The following is a 23,416-nucleotide window of genomic DNA, read 5'->3' on the forward strand; positions in this document are numbered from 1 at the left end:
GGCAGTCATAAAAACACAGTCCACTAAGTGTTCACTGTCACTCACGTCGTAATATTAGGTAAAAATTTAACTCTAGCTGAGTACTTGTTGTGTACATTAGACAAATTATGGTAGTCAATAATTGTTTCCTTTTGCAGTTTCTGTTGATGGCAACGACAACGACGATGATGATGTTGATGATGATGATGAACGTAACAAAAATATTGGTAGGTTTTCGTGAAAGTGAATGACTGGTATTATGTGATTATATCACTAAAATGTCCTATAGCCAAATTCACAAGATATTGAAACTTTACCATTTTAATGGTTCCAAGGCGCGTGTGCAGGGATTTTAGCGGGGTTGTGGGGTTATAGACTGTGTTGAGCGAACTTTATATGGGGTCATGCTCCCCCAGAGAATATATTTCAATTTTTTTTCGACTCTCAATACCCTTCCCCAGCAAATGCACCCATTTGCTCTCAAAGAGTATATGTAAAATTACCAAATGTTTGACATCCAATAGCCGATGATTAATCAATCAGTATGCTGTGATTGGTTATAAATGTGTGTGGTGGTTGTAAAAAAAATAGTTTCATCTGGGCTAAAAATGTACGCAATTTTATTTCATCTGGTTCCACTGTGTCAAGTAGCCTTGTACTTGGAACATGTATTGGATACCTGTAAAAACCTGTGCAAAACTAGGGGTGTTGTAAAAACATCTGGTTATACCGAAAATGAGCCATAAAAGGTACCATTTTTTAGTAGGGGTTGTAGTACTGATATTTATGGGTCATAGTTTGGTTGATATATTGCATATAGTGTTTTAAACACAAAGTTAACATGGTCGCGTAATGAATTTTATTTGGTATAGTCATACCTATAAGGCAGAGATGAAATTTATTTGTAGCATGCAGGAAATTGCATTTCAGGACATGTAGTTATCAACATTTTACGGGGGACCTCTGAACCCTCTAGAAACGTTTCTTTTGCGCCCTCGATCTCAGTCAGCTCACTCCCATCTGAAAGCAAAGACATGGAAAATATTAATATTTGGCGGCAATATTAGATTTATGCAAATTAAGCAGATTTCTCCATGAGGGATTCCTTAGGACTTTTAGTATGTTATCCTAGGGACATTGTAGAAAAGCACTGTGGTGAAATATATTATGTTGCAATTTGTTCCAAGTTGAGTCGAAAAATGGGCTAGATTGCCTAGCCTACATGAAGCACCTTCCATGCTGATGTAATTTTTAGCGTAGAATAGATACCAAATGCTTGTAAACGTATTTCTACTAACCTTAAGCGTAACGTTACAATGCTTTATGAATTTGTCTCCTGTCTTGTTGTAATGTTACAGTTAGATCATTAAAGTTCAGTGTGTTTGAGACAATGTAAGCAGTATTTAATTGAATAAGAAGTAAAGTTGATTGGTCCATGTTAATTCCCCGAGATCCTCAAATACAGTACATAATTAGAATGTTAAAACAGTTTTCACGAACCATATGTGTGTGTGTGTGTGTATGTATATATCTATCTATCTATCTGTGTCTGTCTGTCTGTCTGTCTGTCTGTATATATATATATATATATCTATATATATATATATCTATCTATCTATCTATCTATATATATATATATATATACACACACACACATGTACAGATTTTTCTGAATCTGAACAAAACCGTTACCGCAATTAAACATTGTATTTCTACAAAACAGTTCAAGGGATGTTTTGGCATGATCGTGACTCCTATTATAAAACAGAAATTATAAACACTGTTTTTTCTAATTATACTATTATGATTTTAGAACCTAGTTATGGCAGTTAAGTATCGAGCTTTTTACAGCCGTTTGTACAAGATAATGATTTTCTTAGTCCTCTTTGATGTTATTTTATCACTTGGAATTTACTTTCAGAAGATACTCGTTCATTGATAGCTGGCTTAGCAGTTGGCTTAGCAGGAGCATTTGTGGTAATAGCAGCCTTGGTGGCAATTGTCTTTTCAGGTGTGCTACTAATTATACAGTTTTGTCTCAATTTCAGTTTATGTAGCTCCATATATATACTAAACAGCATTGAAAACGCACCACCAAGAAATGTTTGGATTTCCAAAACAATACCTGAGCAATAAACGTTTTTGTTGTGAACAGCAATAGATGGATGATTGATAATGACAACAAATAAAAAAGGATGCACATTGATTAGTTTTAATTCATCTACATATGAAACACACATGGGGTCACAATGACAAGTCAATAGCGCGTATGACCACCATCTGTAGGAACACAAGCCATGCAATGTCTTCTCATGGACCCGATAAGTCTGCGAATAGTGTTCTTGGGGATAGCATTCCACTCCTGCTGTAGTGCGTTTTCCAGTTCTCTAAGGTTATTCATTTGTGGGATGCGTTGACCAAGGTAATCCCAAAGATGTTTTATTTGCGATAAATCAGGGGACAGTGTTGGCAATTCAAGCAAAGGGACATTATTGTTCACTAGATACTGTGTTGTAACACATGCTGTGTGCGCCCTGGCCTTGTCTTGCTGAAATGTGTGCATATCCCGATGCTGATGAAAGAAGGGAATGATATTGCAAGACGTTATCCCGGTAGTAAATGCAATTCATTCTGCCACAGCAAACATGGAGTGCTGTTTGGTGATGATAACTGATCCCGCACCACACCATGACACTCCCTCCAGCCCATCGATCCGTCTGGACAAGGCAGTCAATGTGGTAACGTTCTCCACACCTACGCCACACCTGCAACCGACCATCAACATTCCTTAAATGGAAACGGGATTCGTCAGAGAATAGCACACCATGCCAACGTTATAATCTCCAATGTCGATACCATCCTGCCAAACGTCGGTGCTCATTTCGATGTCAATCAGTCAGGATAGGTCCAACATATGGTCGTTGAGCACGCAGCCCAGCATAACCCCCAATCAGCATGATTTGCAGATTCAATTTACGTTTTTCATACTATGCATGCAATATATCGCGTTTTGGTGTTGTGTTTCATGGAGTGTTGATGTAATCGTTTTTGTAAGTTATTCGTCGTCATGCATGGTCTAATAGGTAGTACGGTACTTATTCATTCATATTTGTAATGCTGATATACGCCCCATTCACATTTATTATCATCAACTGGTGGTGCATTTTCAATGCTGTTCACAGTCTCTCTCTCTCTCTCTCTCTCTCTCTCTCTCTCTCTCTCTCTCTCTCTCTCTCTCTCTCTCTCTCTCTGTGAGATTAATAGTTTTTCTGGCATGTGTCATTTTGTAGATGGTTTTTTCTAACACGAATCTCAAGAAAATCAATCGTACATCTTTCTGGCACCTTTCTACTGGTTGATTAAACTAGAAATATAATATCAGACATTTCCCAGCAATATGGCATACATTTGGTTATGTATATTTAATGTGTTCTCTAATCGTATATTTCACATCCATTTGATTTACAAACGGGTATTTTAAGGACCCGGCTATGTCCAGCACTAAATAGTTCTCTGCTGGAAGACGGCTCCATAAATGTAGGATGGAGTGAGGAGGTTTAATGAGGTCTGTGGGACATAGATCTATAGATGAAGATTTATACATATATTAAAGTGGAAAGGAATTAATAATGAAGGATAAGATGAAACGGCAGAGGACTTTGCTTCGTGGTCAACTGTCACTCACACATCCACCCATCCTCGTACTGGAGTAAATCCTTGTATTCAGGCAAACATCGATGGAAACGTTTGGTTAAAATGAGCTGCTTGAAAAGTTTAATCTTGTGTTTCCATCATTCTACCCACAATACTAGTAGACATCGTTCTCCACATTCGTATGCCCATGTTTGGTTTTAGAGTCCACTGTGCCGGTCATTGGCTCACCATAGTACATCACAAAAATAAATACATGTATATTAAACACGTCTTTGTAACAAGTTAACAACAATTAACAACATTTCTCCATACTGCGTCATTGTTTACTGGTGCTAAGTGTTAACATCATTGATTTGTTCTTATTGCCATGTCTTAGATTAATTGTCTTGTGTTGACATACTAGAATATATATTTTCAGAAAAGAAAAAAACCTGGAACAATACACAAAAGTATAAGTAAGTGATTTTTACGTATTAATTACAGTCTGTTTTTGTGCACATATAATTGTGTTCAGACGCTCACAAATGTAAAAAGACAACCATTTAAAAACAATGCGCACAGTGCACTGGGGTTATATTCAGAACTCCTGTTTGTTCGGCCTATTAACAATAGCACTCCAAAGACGGCCGGATGGCAATGTTAGACAGGAGATGACATCATATATCTTATAAATGCATGATGTCTTGAATGTACACATGTCACAAGACACATATAAATAGCGTGCAGTGATATGATGTTATATCAGTTAACAACAGGTATCATGTATCTTATAAATGCACGATGTCTTGAATGTACACATGTCACAAGACACATATAAATAGCGTGCAGTGATATGATGTTATATCAGTTAACAACAGGTATCATATATCTTATAAATGCACGATGTCTTGAATGTACAATTGTCACAAGACACATATAAATAGCGTGCAGTGATATGATGTTATATCAGTTAACAACAGGTATCATGTATCTTATAAATGCACGATGTCTTGAATGTACACGTGTCACAAGACACATATAAATAGCGTGCAGTGATATGATGTTATATCAGTTAACAACAGGTATTCAAGAATATGTATTAACATTGATTAACAATAAATATTCAGTTATATAATTTAAATCAGTTAACAATAAGTATAAAGTGATATTATTTAAATAATTGAACAACAGGTATTCAGTGATATGATGTAAATCATTCAACAGCAGGTATTTAGTGATATGATGTAAATCATTCAACAGCAGGTATTCAGTGATATGATGTAAATCATTCAACAGCAGGTATTCAGTGATACGATTTATATCACTGAACAACAGGTATTCAGTTTTATGATTTAAATAATTGAACAACAGGTATTCAGTGATATGATTTATATCATTTTACAATATGTATGCAGTGATTGGATTTTGATATGATTTTATATCATCTAACAAGTATTCAATGATTTTATTTATATCATTTAACAAGTATTTAGTGATATATTTATATCTTTTAACAAGTATTCAGTGACATGATTTATATCATTTACCAGTAAGTATTCAGTGATATGATTGATATCATTTAACTAGTTTTCAGCGATATGTATCAAGTATTCAGAGATGTGATTTATATAATTTAACAACTATTCAGAGATCTCATTTTTATATTAGTTGTGATGTTATTTTATACAATTTAATCGTATGATTTTATATCATTTAACTACAAGTATTTGGTGAGATTGTTTATCATTTAACATTAACGAGTGTTTGTGCCTAGGCCTGAATGTGTATATCGAATTATGGAATTTGTTTCTTCAGTGTCCTCTTGAACGAAATGAGGTTTAGAAGTCCGACAAGCTATGGTCAGATCGCACCTACGGTCTAGCTGCTAAGCCAAACAACCGTTCATTTTTTCAGGAAAGCATGAAACGTGGCACAGGTGTTCTATGGCAGAGTGAGGTCAATTTGAAAACGCGACACAAAGCCGTCCAATATATTTTAGTTTGACATCACATCACATTTTTACCTTTCATCTATATTGCCATGACCTATGATTCAGATGAGGTCTTTTAACAAGTATGCATATATATCAACTGCTTTGACATCTCGATATACATGATGGAATACTTCCATGTTATTGGAGACAACTGAAAAGGTGATTTAAAATAAGATCACCATGATGCAACTTCATGTTACCTTTATTATAATGTCCTGCTTGTATACAGAGAATACCTGGTTATTGTCTTAAGATATTGGCGTTATCCTGTGAAGGTTAGAACGGCCAATACCAGAGGCACTGCATCACAACATTTGTCATTCGCCAGAGCAGGATAAAACCAATAGCTTAAATTAATGACCAGTTATTTATTTATCCTGCAATCCAACATAATGCAAAAAAGCAATGAAAATACATATTGTAAAACAAAAAAAATGGTTTTAAAAATCCAAGTTATCAACTGGAATAAAAGAATAAGAAACTTTGAAGAATACAACATTCCTTTGCTAATCATAATTACATGTTATGTAATAGTCCCCAAAAGCTATATTTTGGTCAGATTTAAATAGTGATTGCAAAACACACACACACACACACACACACACACACACACACACAAATTTACTTATATTTATAGTTATAGGTTAATTATTATGAATATGAGCTTTGAAACCACTGCTCTGTGTAACATTGAAAATGTTTCCATATGGCAGCCATCTTTAAAGCCAATATAACAGACATATGATCTACTTATTATTTGTACCACTAGATTTACATGTACATAAAATATATGCTATAGGCTTCGCTACCATGGTTCTGTGTTGCTTAAGTTTTAAAAAAATAATTAAAAAGTGTTATATATGGCAGCCATCTTTAAATTCAATATGGCGGACCTTTTATATACTGTTAGATGCACAAGTAAATTTATAATTCTTAAAACATGGGTATAGGCTTTGGAATCATGGTTCTGTCTGCCTTAGAATGCGAGATTTTCAATATGAATGAGGCTGATGGCGGCTATTTTGAAATTCAAAATGGCGACCACCAGAGTGAGGTTTTTTTTTCGTGTCACATTTTTTAAATTGAACACCTGTACCAACTTTCATGCTTTCCTGAAAAAGTGAACGATTCACTAACATTTTGGGCCTTAGTTGCTGGACTACTAAGGTTGATGGTACGAGCCTACGTCAAACAGCTGATGCTATGTACAGCTTCCAGTCCGCCAATAAAGCAAGTGGCTATTATCATGATGGTAGCATTCCTCAGTCCATAGATCTCCCTCCATCATATGAGCAGATGATGTCCATACCGTTTCAGCACCCACCAGTACAAAGCAAGCTAACATTAGTACATACTCAGTTCACACCAGTACAGGAACAAACCAACTCGGTAACAAAACAACCCATTAGCACCAGCTGAGCGTCGTGTTTACGAGAGGAAGATTTTGCCACCCTGTCACGGGAATTCTATAATACCCATAACTGAATGAAACACGATTATCAAAATATCTCTCCTAACTGTATAGAGTCGGTATATTTTCTTAGATCGCCAGACTGGCTGTCGCCAATCACGGTTGTAAAAACCCCACTCGCGGAGGTATTACGTAACTACTCGCCACATGGCCTCCGCACCTGGCTGGGTGTGTATTAGAAGTACAGCTCGAGGACCGTCGTGCAGAAGTATTACGTAACAAGTTGCCCACCTGGGCTAAGTGCATTTGGAACTGCACACGGCCTTTTAAAACAATTAATATCGCCACAGGCGAAAACAAATTAAGAGCATGTTCCGTCACACACCCAGGCTCCCATCTTTCAACATAGGTGGTCTAAATTCTTCTGTTGACTATGACAAACTGCAGGTCTCAAGCTGCCGCCAAACTATGTCGGGTGATTATGACAAACTGCAAGTTCCACCCAAACAGTCAATCCTTGATGTGAATCGGCAAAATGGCTTTGTGAATGTCTACAGTGAGATTGCAAATGAGAAACTCATTGGAGCGACACTGACTACACCTGTGATTATGAGCAATCACAAATCTCATGGAAATCAGCAGCTCGTGGTGCTCGTTTGGTAAAAACGACAAGCAGGAACTCCGGCCAATCTGCCATACCTTGACGCAGCAGACGTCCAACATGCCGCTGAAAATGTCTACAGTGAGATTTATGATAACAAAATCATCAGAGAGGCACAGGCTACAACAGAAGACACTCACCAAGGATTGAAAACTGGATCTGAATAAGAAAAGGGTCGTCTGGTTTTGTTACCCCCTATCTGTATATTGAAATACAAACACTCAATATTTTCCACAGTCTGAATGTAGAAATTAAATAGTTACAGAACATTAAACAGCATAAAATGTCAGTCACTGCACTTAGAATGTTAGTGTAATCATTAGAGGACAACGAGACATTTAATCGAAAATATGATTTGGACAATGTTAGTGGCTTTGTTGTTCCCATTTATATACAGTGACCATGCCGTTTTGTAAATTTAACATATCAACATGTGGATACGTTAGGTTTTGTTTTGTAAATTTCTGTATGTGTTTACTTGCTTTTGTGTGCTTATTTTTAAATATCATCAACATTTGGATTAGTTATTTTTCTTAAAATGTCTTTATGCATTTGCTGTCTTTGTTTTTATATAACATTTTGCAATATCTAATGTTAGTCTTTAGGCGGTTTTGTAGTTGTAGTATATTTGTTATCAGTTTTATTCGGTTCATATGGGTTAAATGTTTGTTAATGTTAACCTTTCTTTATTTGCCTGATTTTCTAAATGAATGACTTTGATAATTGATATAGATATTCAACATAGTATAGTTATTGAAGAGCACACACCTAGCTTCAGAAATGTCACAACACAACACAAGGTCAGTATTATTTAGAATGTGATTCATACAGGAATGAAAAATAAACTAAACAGATTGTCATTAATGCATCACTTGTCCATGTAAGCTACGACTGCATGTACATATATCAGTACATAAGACAAAAACATATGTTAGTTACGTAAAGCTAAGTTTGAACTGAGCTTTAAAATATACTAGTAACTATGAAGAACAACACGACTCACCTTCCAGCCAAGTATTCAACACGTTCCATACAACCCAACACATCATTCACACATAATCACAATAATAATAAACAATATAATATTAAATGAAATGTTCCGTCTTTCAAGAGGACCCGCACAGTCCATAAAATAATTCACCACATCTTCACCATACAAGGAATAACCACACCTCCACAGGAATTAATTGAATTTTGTTATCATATGTCCACCATAACTACACTTTTATAAAAAAAAAACTTCTCAATGTTCCCAGTCTATCACGACATTATTAAAAAAAAAATCCTAATGTTTCTGTCCACAGAGCAAAAACAGTTCTCCTCTTTTACACACCATGTGTATTGTATTTACTACACTTCTCAGGCCGATGAGAACTTCACCATCGAACTACTGCGTTCGCCGTAGTTCTTCTCCACTAAAACCTCCACCATCCGGCTCCACCAAGAATGCACCTGATGACTGTAACTCTTGTATGACTTTTAGTCATATAAGAGTTACAGTCTAAGATGTGACGTCAGTTCCTCCATTCATGCGACGCCCCTCGCCATAAACATCCCTACATCATGGATCCACCATTTCGTATGGAATAAAAAAAAAAACCCTAAAATAAAAGATTTCTATAATCACCATATTGTACCATATACCATCTTTACCATAATATATTTCACATACCACTTTATACACTAGATTATAATACCTTCCATAATACATTCCTTTCTCCTAAGTCAAACATTTCCACCTTACACAATGCACAAAATACATAAACTTTGATAAACTGTCAATTATCATGTCTTTATACATGTTACATTATTTGACATTCAATGTTAATATTTCAAACATAAAATACAATAAATGCCTGTACTCACACTCTTATATCATCTTAAATCCACTTCTAAAATATCAGTTTGAAATAAACACACCTGCACCAAATGTTATGTTAAGGGTGACCAATACATCCAAACACCCTGCGTTTATTCACCAAAACCACTCATACCCAAGCTCACAATACATACACCACACACCAGTTCATACCCATAGTCTGAACTCGTCTTCACAAGCCAAGCTGCACCTTTTTTGTTATATAAAACTAATCTTAATTGTGTTCAAAACTATCCCTTTCCAATAATATACCAATAAAGGTGTACAATGATTATGTAGCTCAAAACGTATAAAATAATAAACATTACAAAATACCACATTTGACTTGTGACACAGCCCTTATGTAGAATAATATCAATTATAGTGTGTACTGTCTGTAATGTAAAAAAAGCAATCATACTGTATACTTTGTAATGTAATTAAATGTAATGTGTTATTTCTGCATAAATTACATTATTTCACTTATTGTTTAATAAAGACTTTAAAAATGCAATTTGTGTAATATTTATTTCTCTTAATTTAGGTAGGTGGATGGGTAACCAGATGCGTGTACATATTCATAAACAAATATAATCATATATGTTGTTGTTGTTGTTTTTTGTTTTTTTTATTATTATTGTGGGGGTTTTTTGGGGGGAGGGGGGGAGTGCAATTGAAAGATGAAAGCAAAACTGTCTAAAACTGAAATGATATAGTTTGTAATAATGTCTATAGCAAAGTTAAATGCAACTGGTTTAGCTAACACATAATGTGACAGAATAGAACAGAACTTTATCAGTCACATGAACTTCCGTAAATAGTGATATTGCCCTGAGAGGGTCCCACCAGTCCATCAAAAGTGATATTGCCCTGGGCGATTTAACCAATGAAACTAAAGATGAGACGATATGTTATCCAATTAATGAGTAGGTAACATAATGTAATGTCAACTGCTAATTCTAATGTAAACAAGCACAAACTTGTGACAAGACACTTTGCTGTTCTTCAACAAAAAGATAACATGTTTATTCATACGGAGTTTAATTCCGCAAATACGACAAAGATAAGGTCAGTAATCGTCAAATCGTGTGATGAATATCTCGCAGATTTTGAAACGTATATGATAAATCACAATGTAGTTGGAATCGGCACTCTCTCAGGATTTTATGTTACAAATAAAAAAATGAATTTGGAGGTAAAATATATGTTACAGACATATCGAGCTATTCATGGTAACTATTTCATTAGCATTAAACTAGAATAAATATTACATAACTTTTGGAGAGACAAATTATATATCTTGGTACAAATACAACACAAGCAACACCCCACAAATGTATATGTATGTGTATATGTGTGTGTGTGCGTGCGTGCGTGCGTGCGTGTGTGCGTGTGTGTGTGTGTGTGTGTGTGTGTGTGTTTTGTAAGTATGTTTTGTAAATGTTTGCATACATTTAGGATAAGTAAGCACCGTATCCCTTTTCAATACTGCACGGCAGTGATTCCACGTTGGTTGTATCGCCGACCAAGTACTTCGAGTACTGGACCCAGTTGTTCGAAACCTGGGTTAACTTAATCACTGATTAACACTACCTGTGAGTTAAATTCCTTAACCTAGGGTTGGCTAATCACTGGTTAAAAAACTGTTGCTGAAACACACTTTTAACTCTGGGTTAGCAAACTCAGGGTTAGTTTTCACTAACCCAGGGTTATAACTCTGGGTTAAGTGCAATCGGCCAATCAGTGCAAAGAAAATGTACTTCCTATTATCAACATTAAATTTGCCTATCGGTAATGCTAGTGCTTTCGTAATTTTTAAAAATGAGCAGCAATAAACAGAAAAGGTAAGAAATGCGATCTATTGGTATTGTTAGATAATTGTAGATTATAATGCGTAAAGTATTGAAACAATTAGTGAAAACAATAAGACAAAAACTAGCGGGGAAAGGCAGTTGCAAAAACATGCCAGATTATAACTAAGGCTGACGACAGGACATTGTGGCACCATCGTTTTGATTTCACACACAATAAATAAAACACATGTTACTGTAATATATTTATATGTCATATTTAACAGCTTGTATAGTTTTTAGCTTTCATTGTTTGAGCTTTTCTATACATTATGAAAAAAATATATATACTAAGCGTCCTTCTCTGATCAGTGTGGAACAGACAATTATTTTGACGGGGTAAAGATTACCTACAAAAAAAAAACAATGTCCCATTTTTCACACGTGATTTTATTTTCAATCACGTTGGTATTCAAATGACATCACTTTACAACTTCCTACAATAATAATAAACTAATCTAGATATTTCCATTTTAGAAGGCTCAACATATTTCAGAGTAAAATTGCTTTTTGTATGTGTGTGTAATAATTATGAATTGCTGTGTTTAAAGAGCTACAATAATTTTGGAAATTATACCGTTTGCTAAGAAAGGACCTAAAGTGAAATTATGGTAAGATACATGTATTTTATATTGTGTATAAGAAAAAAAGAGAAAAAAAAAAAAAAAAAAAAGGCTGATCTTGGCCTAGGAATACCTGACGTTTCACCCCCAAGTTAGTTCGCCCCATACTAGTTCGACCCCACCACATTACCAGTTCGCTTAAAAAAGGGGGGAAAAAGAAGTCCTGTTCGCCTCCACTTGGGATTTGGTGTATCTGTTCTAGAACGACGATAATAAGAAATAAACTTGAAACAGACTACGTGTATTATACATGGGTAACATAGTCATGTGATCACTGACAGCATATTGTTTAATGGCACTTGGAAGGAAACAAAATCAAATTATATTTTGGTCCTTACTTTAAATAAAATATATACTATTCACATATTAGTACATGTGTATGTAATTCAGTTTTTAATAAGCTGGAATGAGAGATTGCCCATTACGGCCGTGACCCTCAGGCAGGAGACAAATTCCTTAAACCATCTATCATATAGACAAATGCTTTTAAACTGTTATGTCTTCAGAACTACTGGACCATTTCCAACCAAATTTATTTGGCAGTTTCTCTCACCCATGGAAAACCCAAAATCATGAATTTGGTCATTCTAATCCCCCTAGAAAAATGGGTGCCCAGCACTCCATGTGTTTGGTAGTTGTGGTCAGCAATTTTCTCAGGTGACCGTTTAGATACATTTTGTATCATGCATAGGTGTTCAACACTGGATGCATTCTATGTATACATATTTAATTAGGGATGACATGTTGTTGTTTGTTTAAAACATTTTTTAAGTGAATGGACATTTTACATTGGGGGTTTTTCTTTACAATTGTGACCGTGTGAAGCACTACTGCAAGTATATTGTGTCGCAATAAATTACTGAAATGCATAAAATCCTAATATCAGTGTCCGGGTTTCTGCCTGATGGTATGAATAGTAAAATTATGTACCCTAAAATCTTGGGAATTAATGGATACATTTTAATATTTTTCAAAAGATTCCAAACTCATACCCGCCTAGTAGCAGCAGTTATGACCTGTTTGGTGTTTTAAATACCCTCAAATTTTTGGTTACTGATGTCCTTTACTTTTGATCTGGTGACCCAAAAGTTACATGCACACAGCAAATAGTTTCCAGTTTTACATATCTAACCATGGTAACCAATAGTTTGAATGTGTAAAGTAATACAGAAAGTATACATATTTTAGTGGCTTGGTAATGTTGGACATGTTACAAAAATGTGTTGATGGTAGTATGTGCATATTATTCAAAAACAAAATTGGCTGTCTACTTAAATGGGTTGTTTTTAAATCGAGTATTATGGTTAATAACTCACAGCATAGACTTAAATTAAAAGAAAAATATTAGTTTTAAATTAAATATTTCAAAATAATTAATGAAAAAATGGTATATTAAAATATGCAGCTGTTGGCATGGTAACATAAATAATATAACTGACTACAAAATGTTAGCGTTATGTAGGTGGATATTCTTAGTATATGTGTGTGTAATTTCATTTTGAAATGTCAACAGATTTTAATAATATTACTAGAAATGTATAATAGTTAATGTTGGACATTATGTTCATAATTTACAAAAAGTCATTGATGGCCGAATGTGCATTTGACTCTATTTTTCAGAAAAACAGTGGCTGTCTACTTAATTTTTTCTTTACGTCAAGCATTATGGTTATTAAATCACAACAAAGACCTAAATTAAAAGAAAAATATTACTTTTTAATTAAAGTTTTCATAATTATTAATTAAAATATGGTATATTGAAATTTGCAGCTGTTGCCATGATAACATAAATAATACAACTGACTACAAAATGCTATAATTACATAATTAGATCTTCTTGGTATATGTGTGTATAATTTCATGTTGAAATATTACTAGAAATGTATAAAAGTGTTGATGACAGAATGTGCATTGCACCCTGTTATTCTGGAAAAAATTGGCAGTCTACTTAAATATTTTTTAAATCAATCACTATGGTTAATAACTCACAGCATACACTTAAATTAAAAGAAAAATAGTAGTTTTTAATTCATGTTTTGTTAATTAATAATGAAAATATTGTATATTGAAATTTGCAGCTGTTTCTGTGGTAACAAATAAAATAACCATCTACAAAATACTATCATTACGTAGGTAAATCATTATGGTATATATGGGTATAATTTCATGTTAACATATCTACAGATTTTAGTAATAGTTCTAGAAATGTAGAACAGGTGAAAATTCGTTAAATTAGGCAAAAATAATGTGGCAGGATAAGGGTTAACATCACTCATGGACTGATTTGTTACCACATTGTGGCCCAATTTTTGAAAGTTTAAAAAAAAAAAATTGAATGTCTGTTATCTATAACTTAGAGATATTCAATATCCATTGGTGTGTCCATCATATTAGTCTATAACTGTGACACATTCAGTGTTCATTGGTGTGTCCATCATAATAGTCTATAACTGTGACACATTCAGTGTTCATTGGTGTGTCCATCATAATAGTCTATAACTGTGACATTCAGTGTTCATTGGTGTGTCCATCATAATAGCCTATAACTGTGGCACATGCATTGGTGTGTCCATCATAATAGTCTATAACTGTGTGTCCATCATAATAGTCTATAACTGTGACACATGCAGTGTTCATTGGTGTGTCCATCATAATAGTCTATAACTGTGACACATTCAGTGTTCATTGGTGTGTCCATCATAATAGTCTATAACTGTGACACATTCAGTGTTCATTGGTGTGTCCATCATAATAGCCTATAACTGTGGCACATGCAGTGTTCATTGGTGTGTCCATCATAATAGTCTATAACTGTGACACATTCAGTGTTCATTGGTGTGTCCATCATAATAGTCTATAACTGTGACACATTCAGTGTTCATTGGTGTGTCCATCATAATAGTCTATAACTGTGACACATTCAGTGTTCATTGGTGTGTCCATCATAATAGCCTATAACTGTGGCACATGCAGTGTTCATTGGTGTGTCCATCATAATAGTCTATAACTGTGACACATTCAGTGTTCATTGGTGTGTCCATCATAATAGCCTATAACTGTGGCACATGCAGTATTCATTGGTGTGTCCATCATAGTAGTCTATAACTGTAGCACATACCGTGTTCATTGGTGTGTCCATCATAATAGTATATAACTGTGAACCATTCAGTGTCCATTGGTGTGTCCATCATAATAGTCTATAACTGTGAACCATTCAGTGTGCATTGGTGTGTCCATCATAATAGTCTATAACTGTGGCACATACAGTGTTCATTGATGCGTCCAACATAATAGTCTATAACTGTGAACCATTCAGTGTCCATTGGTGTGTCCATCATAATAGTCTATAACTGTGAACCATTCAGTGTCCATTGGTGTGTCCATCATAGTAGTCTATAACTGTGAAACATTCAGTGTTCCTTGGTGTGTCCATCATAGTAGTCTATAACTGTGAAACATTCAGTGTTCCTTGGTGTGTCCATCATAGTAGTCTATAACTGTGACACAGTCAGTGTCCATTGGTGTGTCCATCATAATAGTCTAACTGTGAACCATTCAGTGTTCATTGGTGTGTCCATCATAATAGTCTATAACTGTGAACCATTCAGTGTTCATTGGTGTGTCCATCATAATAGTCTATAACTGTGGCACATACAGTGTCCATTGGTGTGTCCATCATAATAGTCTATATCTGTGAACCATTCAGTGTTCATTGGTGTGTTCATCATAATAGTCTATAACTGTGACACATTCAGTGTTCATTGGTGTGTCCATCATAATAGCCTATAACTGTGGCACATGCAGTGTTCATTGGTGTGTCCATCATAGTAGTCTATAACAGTAGCACATACCGTGTTCATTGGTGTGTCCATCATAATAGTCTATAACTGTGAACCATTCAGTGTCCATTGGTGTGTCCATCATAATAGTCTATAACTGTGAACCATTCAGTGTGCATTGGTGTGTCCATCATAATAGTCTATAACTGTGGCACATACAGTGTTCATTGATGCGTCCAACATAATAGTCTATAACTGAGACACAGTCAGTGTCCATTGGTGTGTCCATCATAATAGTCTATAACTGTGAACCATTCAGTGTTCATTGGTGTGTCCATCATAATAGTCTATAACTGTGGCACATACAGTGTTCATTGGTGTGTTCATCATAATAGTCTATAACTGTGACACATTCAGTGTGCATTGGTGTGTCCATCATAATAGTCTATAACTGTGAACCATTCAGTGTTCATTGGTGTGTTCATCATAATAGTCTATAACTGTGAACAATTCAGTGTTCATTGGTGTGTCCGTCATAATAGTCTATAACTGTGAACAATTCAGTGTTTATTGGTGTGTCCATCATAATAGTTTATAACTGTGGCACATACAGTGTTCATTGGTGTGTCCATCATAGTAGTCTATAACTGTGGCACATACAGTGTTCATTGGTGTGTCCATCATAATAGTCTATAACTGTGAGCCATTCAGTGTTCCTTGGTGTGTCCATCATAATAGTCTATAACTGTGGCACATACAGTGTTCATTGGTGCGTCCAACATAATAGTCTATAACTCAGACACATTCAGTGTTCATTGGTGTGTCCATCATAATAGTCTATAACTGTGAACCATTCAGTGTCCATTGGTGTGTCCATCATAGTAGTCTATAACTGTGAAACATTCAGTGTTCCTTGGTGTGTCCAACATAGTAGTCTATAACTGTGAAACATTCAGTGTTCATTGGTGTGTCCATCATAATAGTCTATAACTGTGGCACATTCAGTGTTCATTGGTGCGTCCAACATAATAGTCTATAACTGAGACACATTCAGTGTTCATTGGTATGTCCATCATAATAGTATATAGCTGTGGACCATTCAGTGGCGATAGGTGTGTCCATCCTAATAATCTATAACTGTGACACATTCAATGTCCACTGGTGTTTCAATCATAGTAGTATATAACTGTGATACATTCAGTCATAGTAGTCTATAACTGTGAAACATTCAGTTGTCAGTGGTATGTTCTCATAATAAGCAGTATTATTAAATTCAGTGTTTATTGGTATGCTCGACTTACTAGTTGGTAAATGTGACATTCTGTGAGTTCGTTGTTATGTACTGAACATGTTACAGTTCACTGTCACTCACGTCGTAATATTAGATAACATTTGAACTCTAGTCGAGTACTTGTTGTGTACATTAGACAAATTATGGTAGTCAGTAATTGTTTTCTTTTGCAGTTCCTGTTGATATTACCACACCAGCTGATGGCAACGATGATGATGATGATGAAAAATATAACAAAAATAATGGTAGGTTTTCGTGAAAGTGACTGACTGGTTATATGATTATATCACTCAAATGCCAAATTCACAAGTTACTGAAACTTTACCATTTTTATGCAGAACATTTCGTAGTCTCAGAATATGTATTAATGTAAAATAGACAGAAAAGTATTTATAATTGTATATTGTGAAATCATTGTTTGGTCGGGGAGGGGGAGATAATTTTCAATAAAAAAATATATATGGGTAGTAAATCTTAAAGCTGCGTTCCCTGGAATAGTTTTATTATTTAAGCATTTTAGAATAGATGACCCAGTTATGTTTGGTACATAAAAGGTCCACCACATCGCTATAGTTTCGCAATGCTCGCTTATCTACATTATCTAGGTCAACTACAAATGCAATGGCCAGCTTTGTTTTTCTTCATTTTGCGGGATACCAGTAGAACTGGGACTTTATGTGATTTGCGCAGGCGCTGAGCTTCTCACGTGATTTTGAACAAATTTGATGGTCTTGATTAAAAGGTCGTCTTTTATCTCCAAAACATATTTATATCCATAGATGTATGGTACAGTACCTTTCCAGGGATCGGTGGGGCATTTGCCGTGACATGTTCACAGTGGCCAGCATACGCGTTACATGTAACGGGGGTGTCAATAATTACTAACGCTATAAGGGGAGAGGAAGAGGGCGATGTTTTCGATTTACATAATGTTTATCAAGACTATATTATTTATATTCATTACTTATACCAATAAAGGTGGTTTTCTTTGGAAATGCGCTGTCAGTCTAGGATCGATCCCCATTGGCGGGCTCGTTCCAGCCAATGTGCTATGACTGGTATATAAAAGGTCATGGTATGTGATGTCTTGTCAGTGGGATGGTGCATATAAATGATCCCTTGCTAAAAAAACAAAAACATGTAGCGAGTTTTCAAGGCGCGTGTGCAGGGATTTTAGCGGGGTTGTGGGCTATAACCTGTGTTCAGCGAAGTTTATATGGGGTCATGCTCCCCCAGAAAATATATTTCAAATTTTTTCGACTCCCAGTACCCTTCCCCTGCACATGCACTCATTTGCTCTCTAAGAATATATGTAAAATTACCAGATGTTTGACATCCAATAGCCGATGATTAATCAATCAATATGCTGTGATTGGTTATAAATGTGAGTTGTGCTTGGAACGTGTGGGGTACCTGTAAAAAAAGGTACTCAAAATTTTGTGCGAAACTAGGGGTGTTGTAAAACCATCTGGTTATACCGAAAATGAGCCATGAAAGGTACCATTTTCTGCAGTTAATACTTTGAGGTAGATTTTGTAGTACTGATATTTATGGGTCATAGTTTGGTTGATATATTGCATATAGTGTTTTAAACACAAACGTTAACACGGTCGCCTAAGGAATTTTATTTGGTATAGTCATACCTATAAGGCAGAGATGAAATGTATTTGTAGAATGCAGGAAATTGCATTTCAGGACATATAGTTATGAATATTTTACGGGGGACCACACCCCTGAACCATCTAGAAACGTTTCTTTTGCGCTTTCGATCTCAGTCATCTACCCCCCCCCCCCCCCCCCTCTCCAATGTCTACTTGCTTTTGCGGTGCCTGGTTGTAATTATAAGCATCGCTTTTGAATTGTTGATTTGGTAGGCTTGATGAGCACAAACACACAAATTTCCGACTGGAAATAGATATGGTTACAAACATTAGTGATAATACACATAAATCACTTTCTTGTGTTCTTATGGCTGATAGAATGTGAGAACTGGAGTAACTTGGTATTTCGTAGCCTGAGATGGCAAATAATAAGAACAAAAATCTAAAATAGTAGAGTAAAGTAATAGAAATACCCTTATATAGCAAAAAGCCTATTTGCATAATTTTAAATGACACCAATATGTCATCTGAGAGTAAAGATATAGAAAAATATTTATTTTTGGTGGCCATATTGGATTTATGTAAATTATGTACTTATCCAGTCAAATATTAAAATATTCCAAATACACTATTGTGTTCATAAATACCATTCTTGTATTTTAAATTAAAAAAAAATATCCCATCTGAAAGCAAAGACATGGAAAATATTAATATTTGGCGGCAATATTAGATTTATGCAAATTAAGCATATTTATCCATGAAGGATTCCTTAGGACTTTTAGTATGTTATTCTAGGGACCTTGTAGAAACGCACTGTGGTGAAATATATTATGTTGCAATTTGTTCCAAGTTAAGTCGAAAAATGGGCTAGATTGCCTAGTCTACATGAAGCACCTTCCATGTTGACGTAATTTTCAGCGTAGAATAAATACCAAATACTTGTAAACGTAATTCTACTAACCTTAAGTGTAACGTTACAATCCTTTATGAATTTCTCTCCTGTATTGTTGCTACAGTTAGATCATTAAAGTTCAGTGTGTTTGAGACAGTGTAAGCAGTATTTAATTGAACAAGAAGTTGATTGGTCTATGTTAATACCCAGAGATCCTCAAATACAGTACATAATTAGAATGTTAAAACAGTTTTCACGAACCATATACGGATATTTGATAATTACTTATAATATATATATATATATATATAGAGGTTATTACCGGAGTGTTTTTCGGTATCGTCAATATCATATATTAGGAATAAAAATTGTATTATGCGAGCCTCTGACGAGCATAATACATTATTTTTATTCCTAATATATGATCTTGACGATACCGAAATACACGAGGGTAATAATCTCTTTACAATATAAGCTCAAGCTTAATACAACGTGTTTTTGTAAACTGTACACACAACTTTAATTCCAGTCCGCCATTACTAGATATTCAAATGACTGTGTATTTTTGAATGGAAATGACGTCAAACTCGAATGACATCATTTTGGATGTCCTTACATCAAAATAAAGTTATGCCTAACGTTTTTTGGTTTCTGAACGCTGGACAGCTTTCAGTGTCAAATTGCCATTGAAATGTTTTTATTTGATGGCTATGAATGCATACGTCAATCATGGAGTGTCACCCAAGTACGTTTGCTTAAATGTCAATAAACCTAGTGCCGAGACCTCGACTAATTTACATCTAATTTGCAAAGTTATCAAATTCTTAAAGTATGTGATCTGAAAAATATCACATACTTTGATTGCACTGAAAATGTAAGATATATGATAAATAAATATATATATATATATATATATATATATATATATATATATATATATATATATATATATATATTCTACAAAACAGTTCAAGGGATGTTTTGGCATGATCGTGACTCCTATTATGAAACAGAAATTAATCTCAATAACCGGACATATACAATAAACACTGTTTTTCCTAATTATACTATTATGATTTTAGAACCTAGTTATGGCAGTTAAGTAGCGAGCTTTTTACAGCCGTTTGTACAAGATAATGATTTTTTAAGTCCTGTTTGATGTTGTTTAATCACTTGAAATTTACGTTCAGAAGATACTCGTTCATCGAATAGATGGATAAGTGTCTTAGCAGTTGGCTTAGCAGGGGCATTTCTGGTGATAGCAGCCTTGGTGGCAATTGTCGTTTCAGGTGTGCTACTAATTACACTCTGTTTTGTCTCAATTTCAGTTTATGTAGCTCCATATATATATATATATATAGCCAAACCTGGTCTAACGGTCACCTGTACCAACGGTCACCTGTCTATAACGGCCACTATAAATCCCACAATGCATTTCCTTCCTTATTTGACCTGTACATAACGGTCACCTGTCCATAACGGCCAGCGGTCACTATTTTTCACCCAAAATCACAGGTTGAACCTGCTATAACGGTCACAAGATGATCATCGAAAAGACGTTTTTTTGTTCATTTTTTTACCCTGGTTATGTCTTTACTTTTTCAATCATTTTAAAAATTATAAATTAAATGTGTTTATATGGCCATGTCTGTAGCTTTGGGTTTATTTTCTGTCAAAGTAAAGTTCCATTGTAATTCTCTGATCGTAATTGAAAAACAAACGGGCACTCAATAACTTCCGTGACACGCAGTTACTGCTGTGTAATTCGATTGGTTCTCAGCATCCTCATTGAATAGTAGACGATTTCCCATTGGCTGTACATAATGTAATCTGTATGTATGGTCACTCTATTGAGTCTCGAGAAACCAAACAAATGAGGTATTATGTTAGGTGTTTCCTTGTTTCTAGCCAGACATGATTGGTAAATAAACATGAATAGCTGAAAGCGGCGGTCATTGCAAATGTCCCAGATTTTTAAAGCGATTCCTGATCCTATTCAGCTATAATCAATGGTCATACTCCACTAAAGGATTAGCGGTGACATGAAACAAACAAATGAGTCAAACATGCCACATGGGTAATAACCTTAAATTACACAAAATACCTTGTGCAAGTCAATGTTAGCGTTTTCGAAATATATTAACGAATACATTTGTATCGGGTCTACTTCAGTCGATTCTTGCAGTCGATTCTTGTCAGTCGATTCTTGTCAGTCGATTCTTACAGTCGATTCTTGTACAGTCGATTCTTGGATACCAAGCTGACTTCCGAACAATGAGGTGGTTCTGTGAGAAGGTGGTGATTTCCCCCACACCCACCCCCCCCCCACCCCACCCTGGGAGCTGTAATGCGTGAACTTGGCTCACTGGCCAAGTACCGCATTGAGCATAATGGAGACAATGCGACTGTAACACTGTGCTACGGTGTTACCCGATCACCTGCAGCTAATGGAAGAAGAAGGAGGCGGCGACCCAAGTCTTCACAGGGGGGACCTAACTTGGCGGCTCAACCGCCAGGGGCAGTCCCACCTGTCTCGAAGCAGCGGACGAGACCAGCAGGAGCGACCCAGGGTGACCCAAACCCGGTGGCTAAACCACCGGGGGCGGATCATTCTGCACGACAGCCCGCAGCGACTCGACCCAAACACTCGCCAGGAGCGGACCAGGGGGGATCAAAGCTGCCAGCCCAACTGACAGTGGCGATCCCTCCTGTTGACCCACCGTTGGAAATGGACACGGGACACGTGGTTATCACGGAGTCCCCTGCCAGTCCACCACCTCCAACTGTTGTTGTTGCGGCAGCAACTGGGCGACCAGAACTCAAGAGGAGAAAGGTTTCGTCGGCGGAACCACCAGACTCGTTTAGCTGGTCGCTCGTCTGCCACAAACTACCAGCCAAGTACCGGAAGGCGGTCATCGGTGACTTTTCGGACACCACCTACTTGACGGGTCCCTGGTCAGACCAGCATTGGCGATCACTCCCCACCGGACAGGGGAAATATCAAATCCAGTACGGCGACGAGGAACAAAGCAACTACCTATTTGTGACTGCTTACCAGGACGGTCTCTACAGGCAAGGCTACCTGACCCGAGAGATGCCCAACGCCACAATTCAACGCATCATAAAGATCGTACTCCGGGATATCTACAAGGGAGCCATCAAAAGAAACAGCGAGCTTTTCTCGGCTAATTTACCAAACTTCAAGCCTGGAGAGACCATCAACTCACCATAAGTCCTGCGGCGCCAACCTTTCCTAGGACAGGTATCAACCTCCTTTTTGGGCTAGTTAGACTTTAAAAGTTTAGAAGCAGTTCAAAATTCTTATGTATATTTTTTTATAAATAGTCTAACGCATTTTATTTTGGCGCCCGATCAATTGCTCAAAATCACCCTAAAACCCTCTGGCCGAGCAGTCTTAACTATTTTGGGTCAAATTTTAGAGTCCAGACATGTTTTTGGAGGCAGTTACTCTTTGTAGACTTAGGTAAAAAACAGGCTTCACCGAGGAATCGAAATTCAGCCAATCAGAACACGGCTCCCACTCGGTGTTACTTCAAGTTTGCGAAGTGTCTGCTATTTGGTCCGCGCTGGCGTTGACTTTACTAAATGGCTTTTTTTCCAAATTCCGCCCACCTCAAACTTACACCCCCCCCCCCCCCCCCCCCCCCCCCCCCGCTCCGGAGTTGGTCACTGGCGAAGTCAGAGGCTAAATCCGAAGTGGGCGTGCCTGAACCTTTGTGGATAGGGGCACGTTAAACCCAGTTTCCTTCCTTCCTACATTTGTATGCAACATGCCACCGAAAAATAGTACTGCTTTAACGTTAGAACAGAGAATCGATGTTATT

General features: G+C 36.2%; 1 protein-coding gene across 3 annotated transcripts in view; it reads left to right on the top strand.

The window, feature by feature from the left end:
* LOC121383215 overlaps positions 1 to 17,323 on the top strand; it is a 31,891-nt gene extending 14,568 nt beyond the window's left edge. For 2 of the 3 annotated variants that reach the window (XM_041513099.1, XM_041513100.1), the window contains exons 7-10: positions 138 to 206; positions 1,901 to 1,990; positions 4,052 to 4,088; positions 5,428 to 7,199. In XM_041513099.1, the coding sequence (XP_041369033.1) occupies positions 138 to 206; positions 1,901 to 1,990; positions 4,052 to 4,088; positions 5,428 to 5,494 (263 nt within the window). In that variant the 3' untranslated portion in view covers positions 5,495 to 7,199. Of the gene's footprint in view, positions 1 to 137; positions 207 to 1,900; positions 1,991 to 4,051; positions 4,089 to 5,427; positions 7,200 to 17,251 lie in introns of those variants that run through there. The other variant, XM_041513101.1, reaches the window with a different exon arrangement.
* The last annotated feature ends 6,093 nt before the right edge of the window (positions 17,324 to 23,416 follow it).

The sequence above is a fragment of the Gigantopelta aegis genome, chromosome 10 (genome assembly GCF_016097555.1).
Source record: "Gigantopelta aegis isolate Gae_Host chromosome 10, Gae_host_genome, whole genome shotgun sequence".
Taxonomy (NCBI): Eukaryota; Metazoa; Mollusca; class Gastropoda; order Neomphalida; family Peltospiridae; genus Gigantopelta; species Gigantopelta aegis.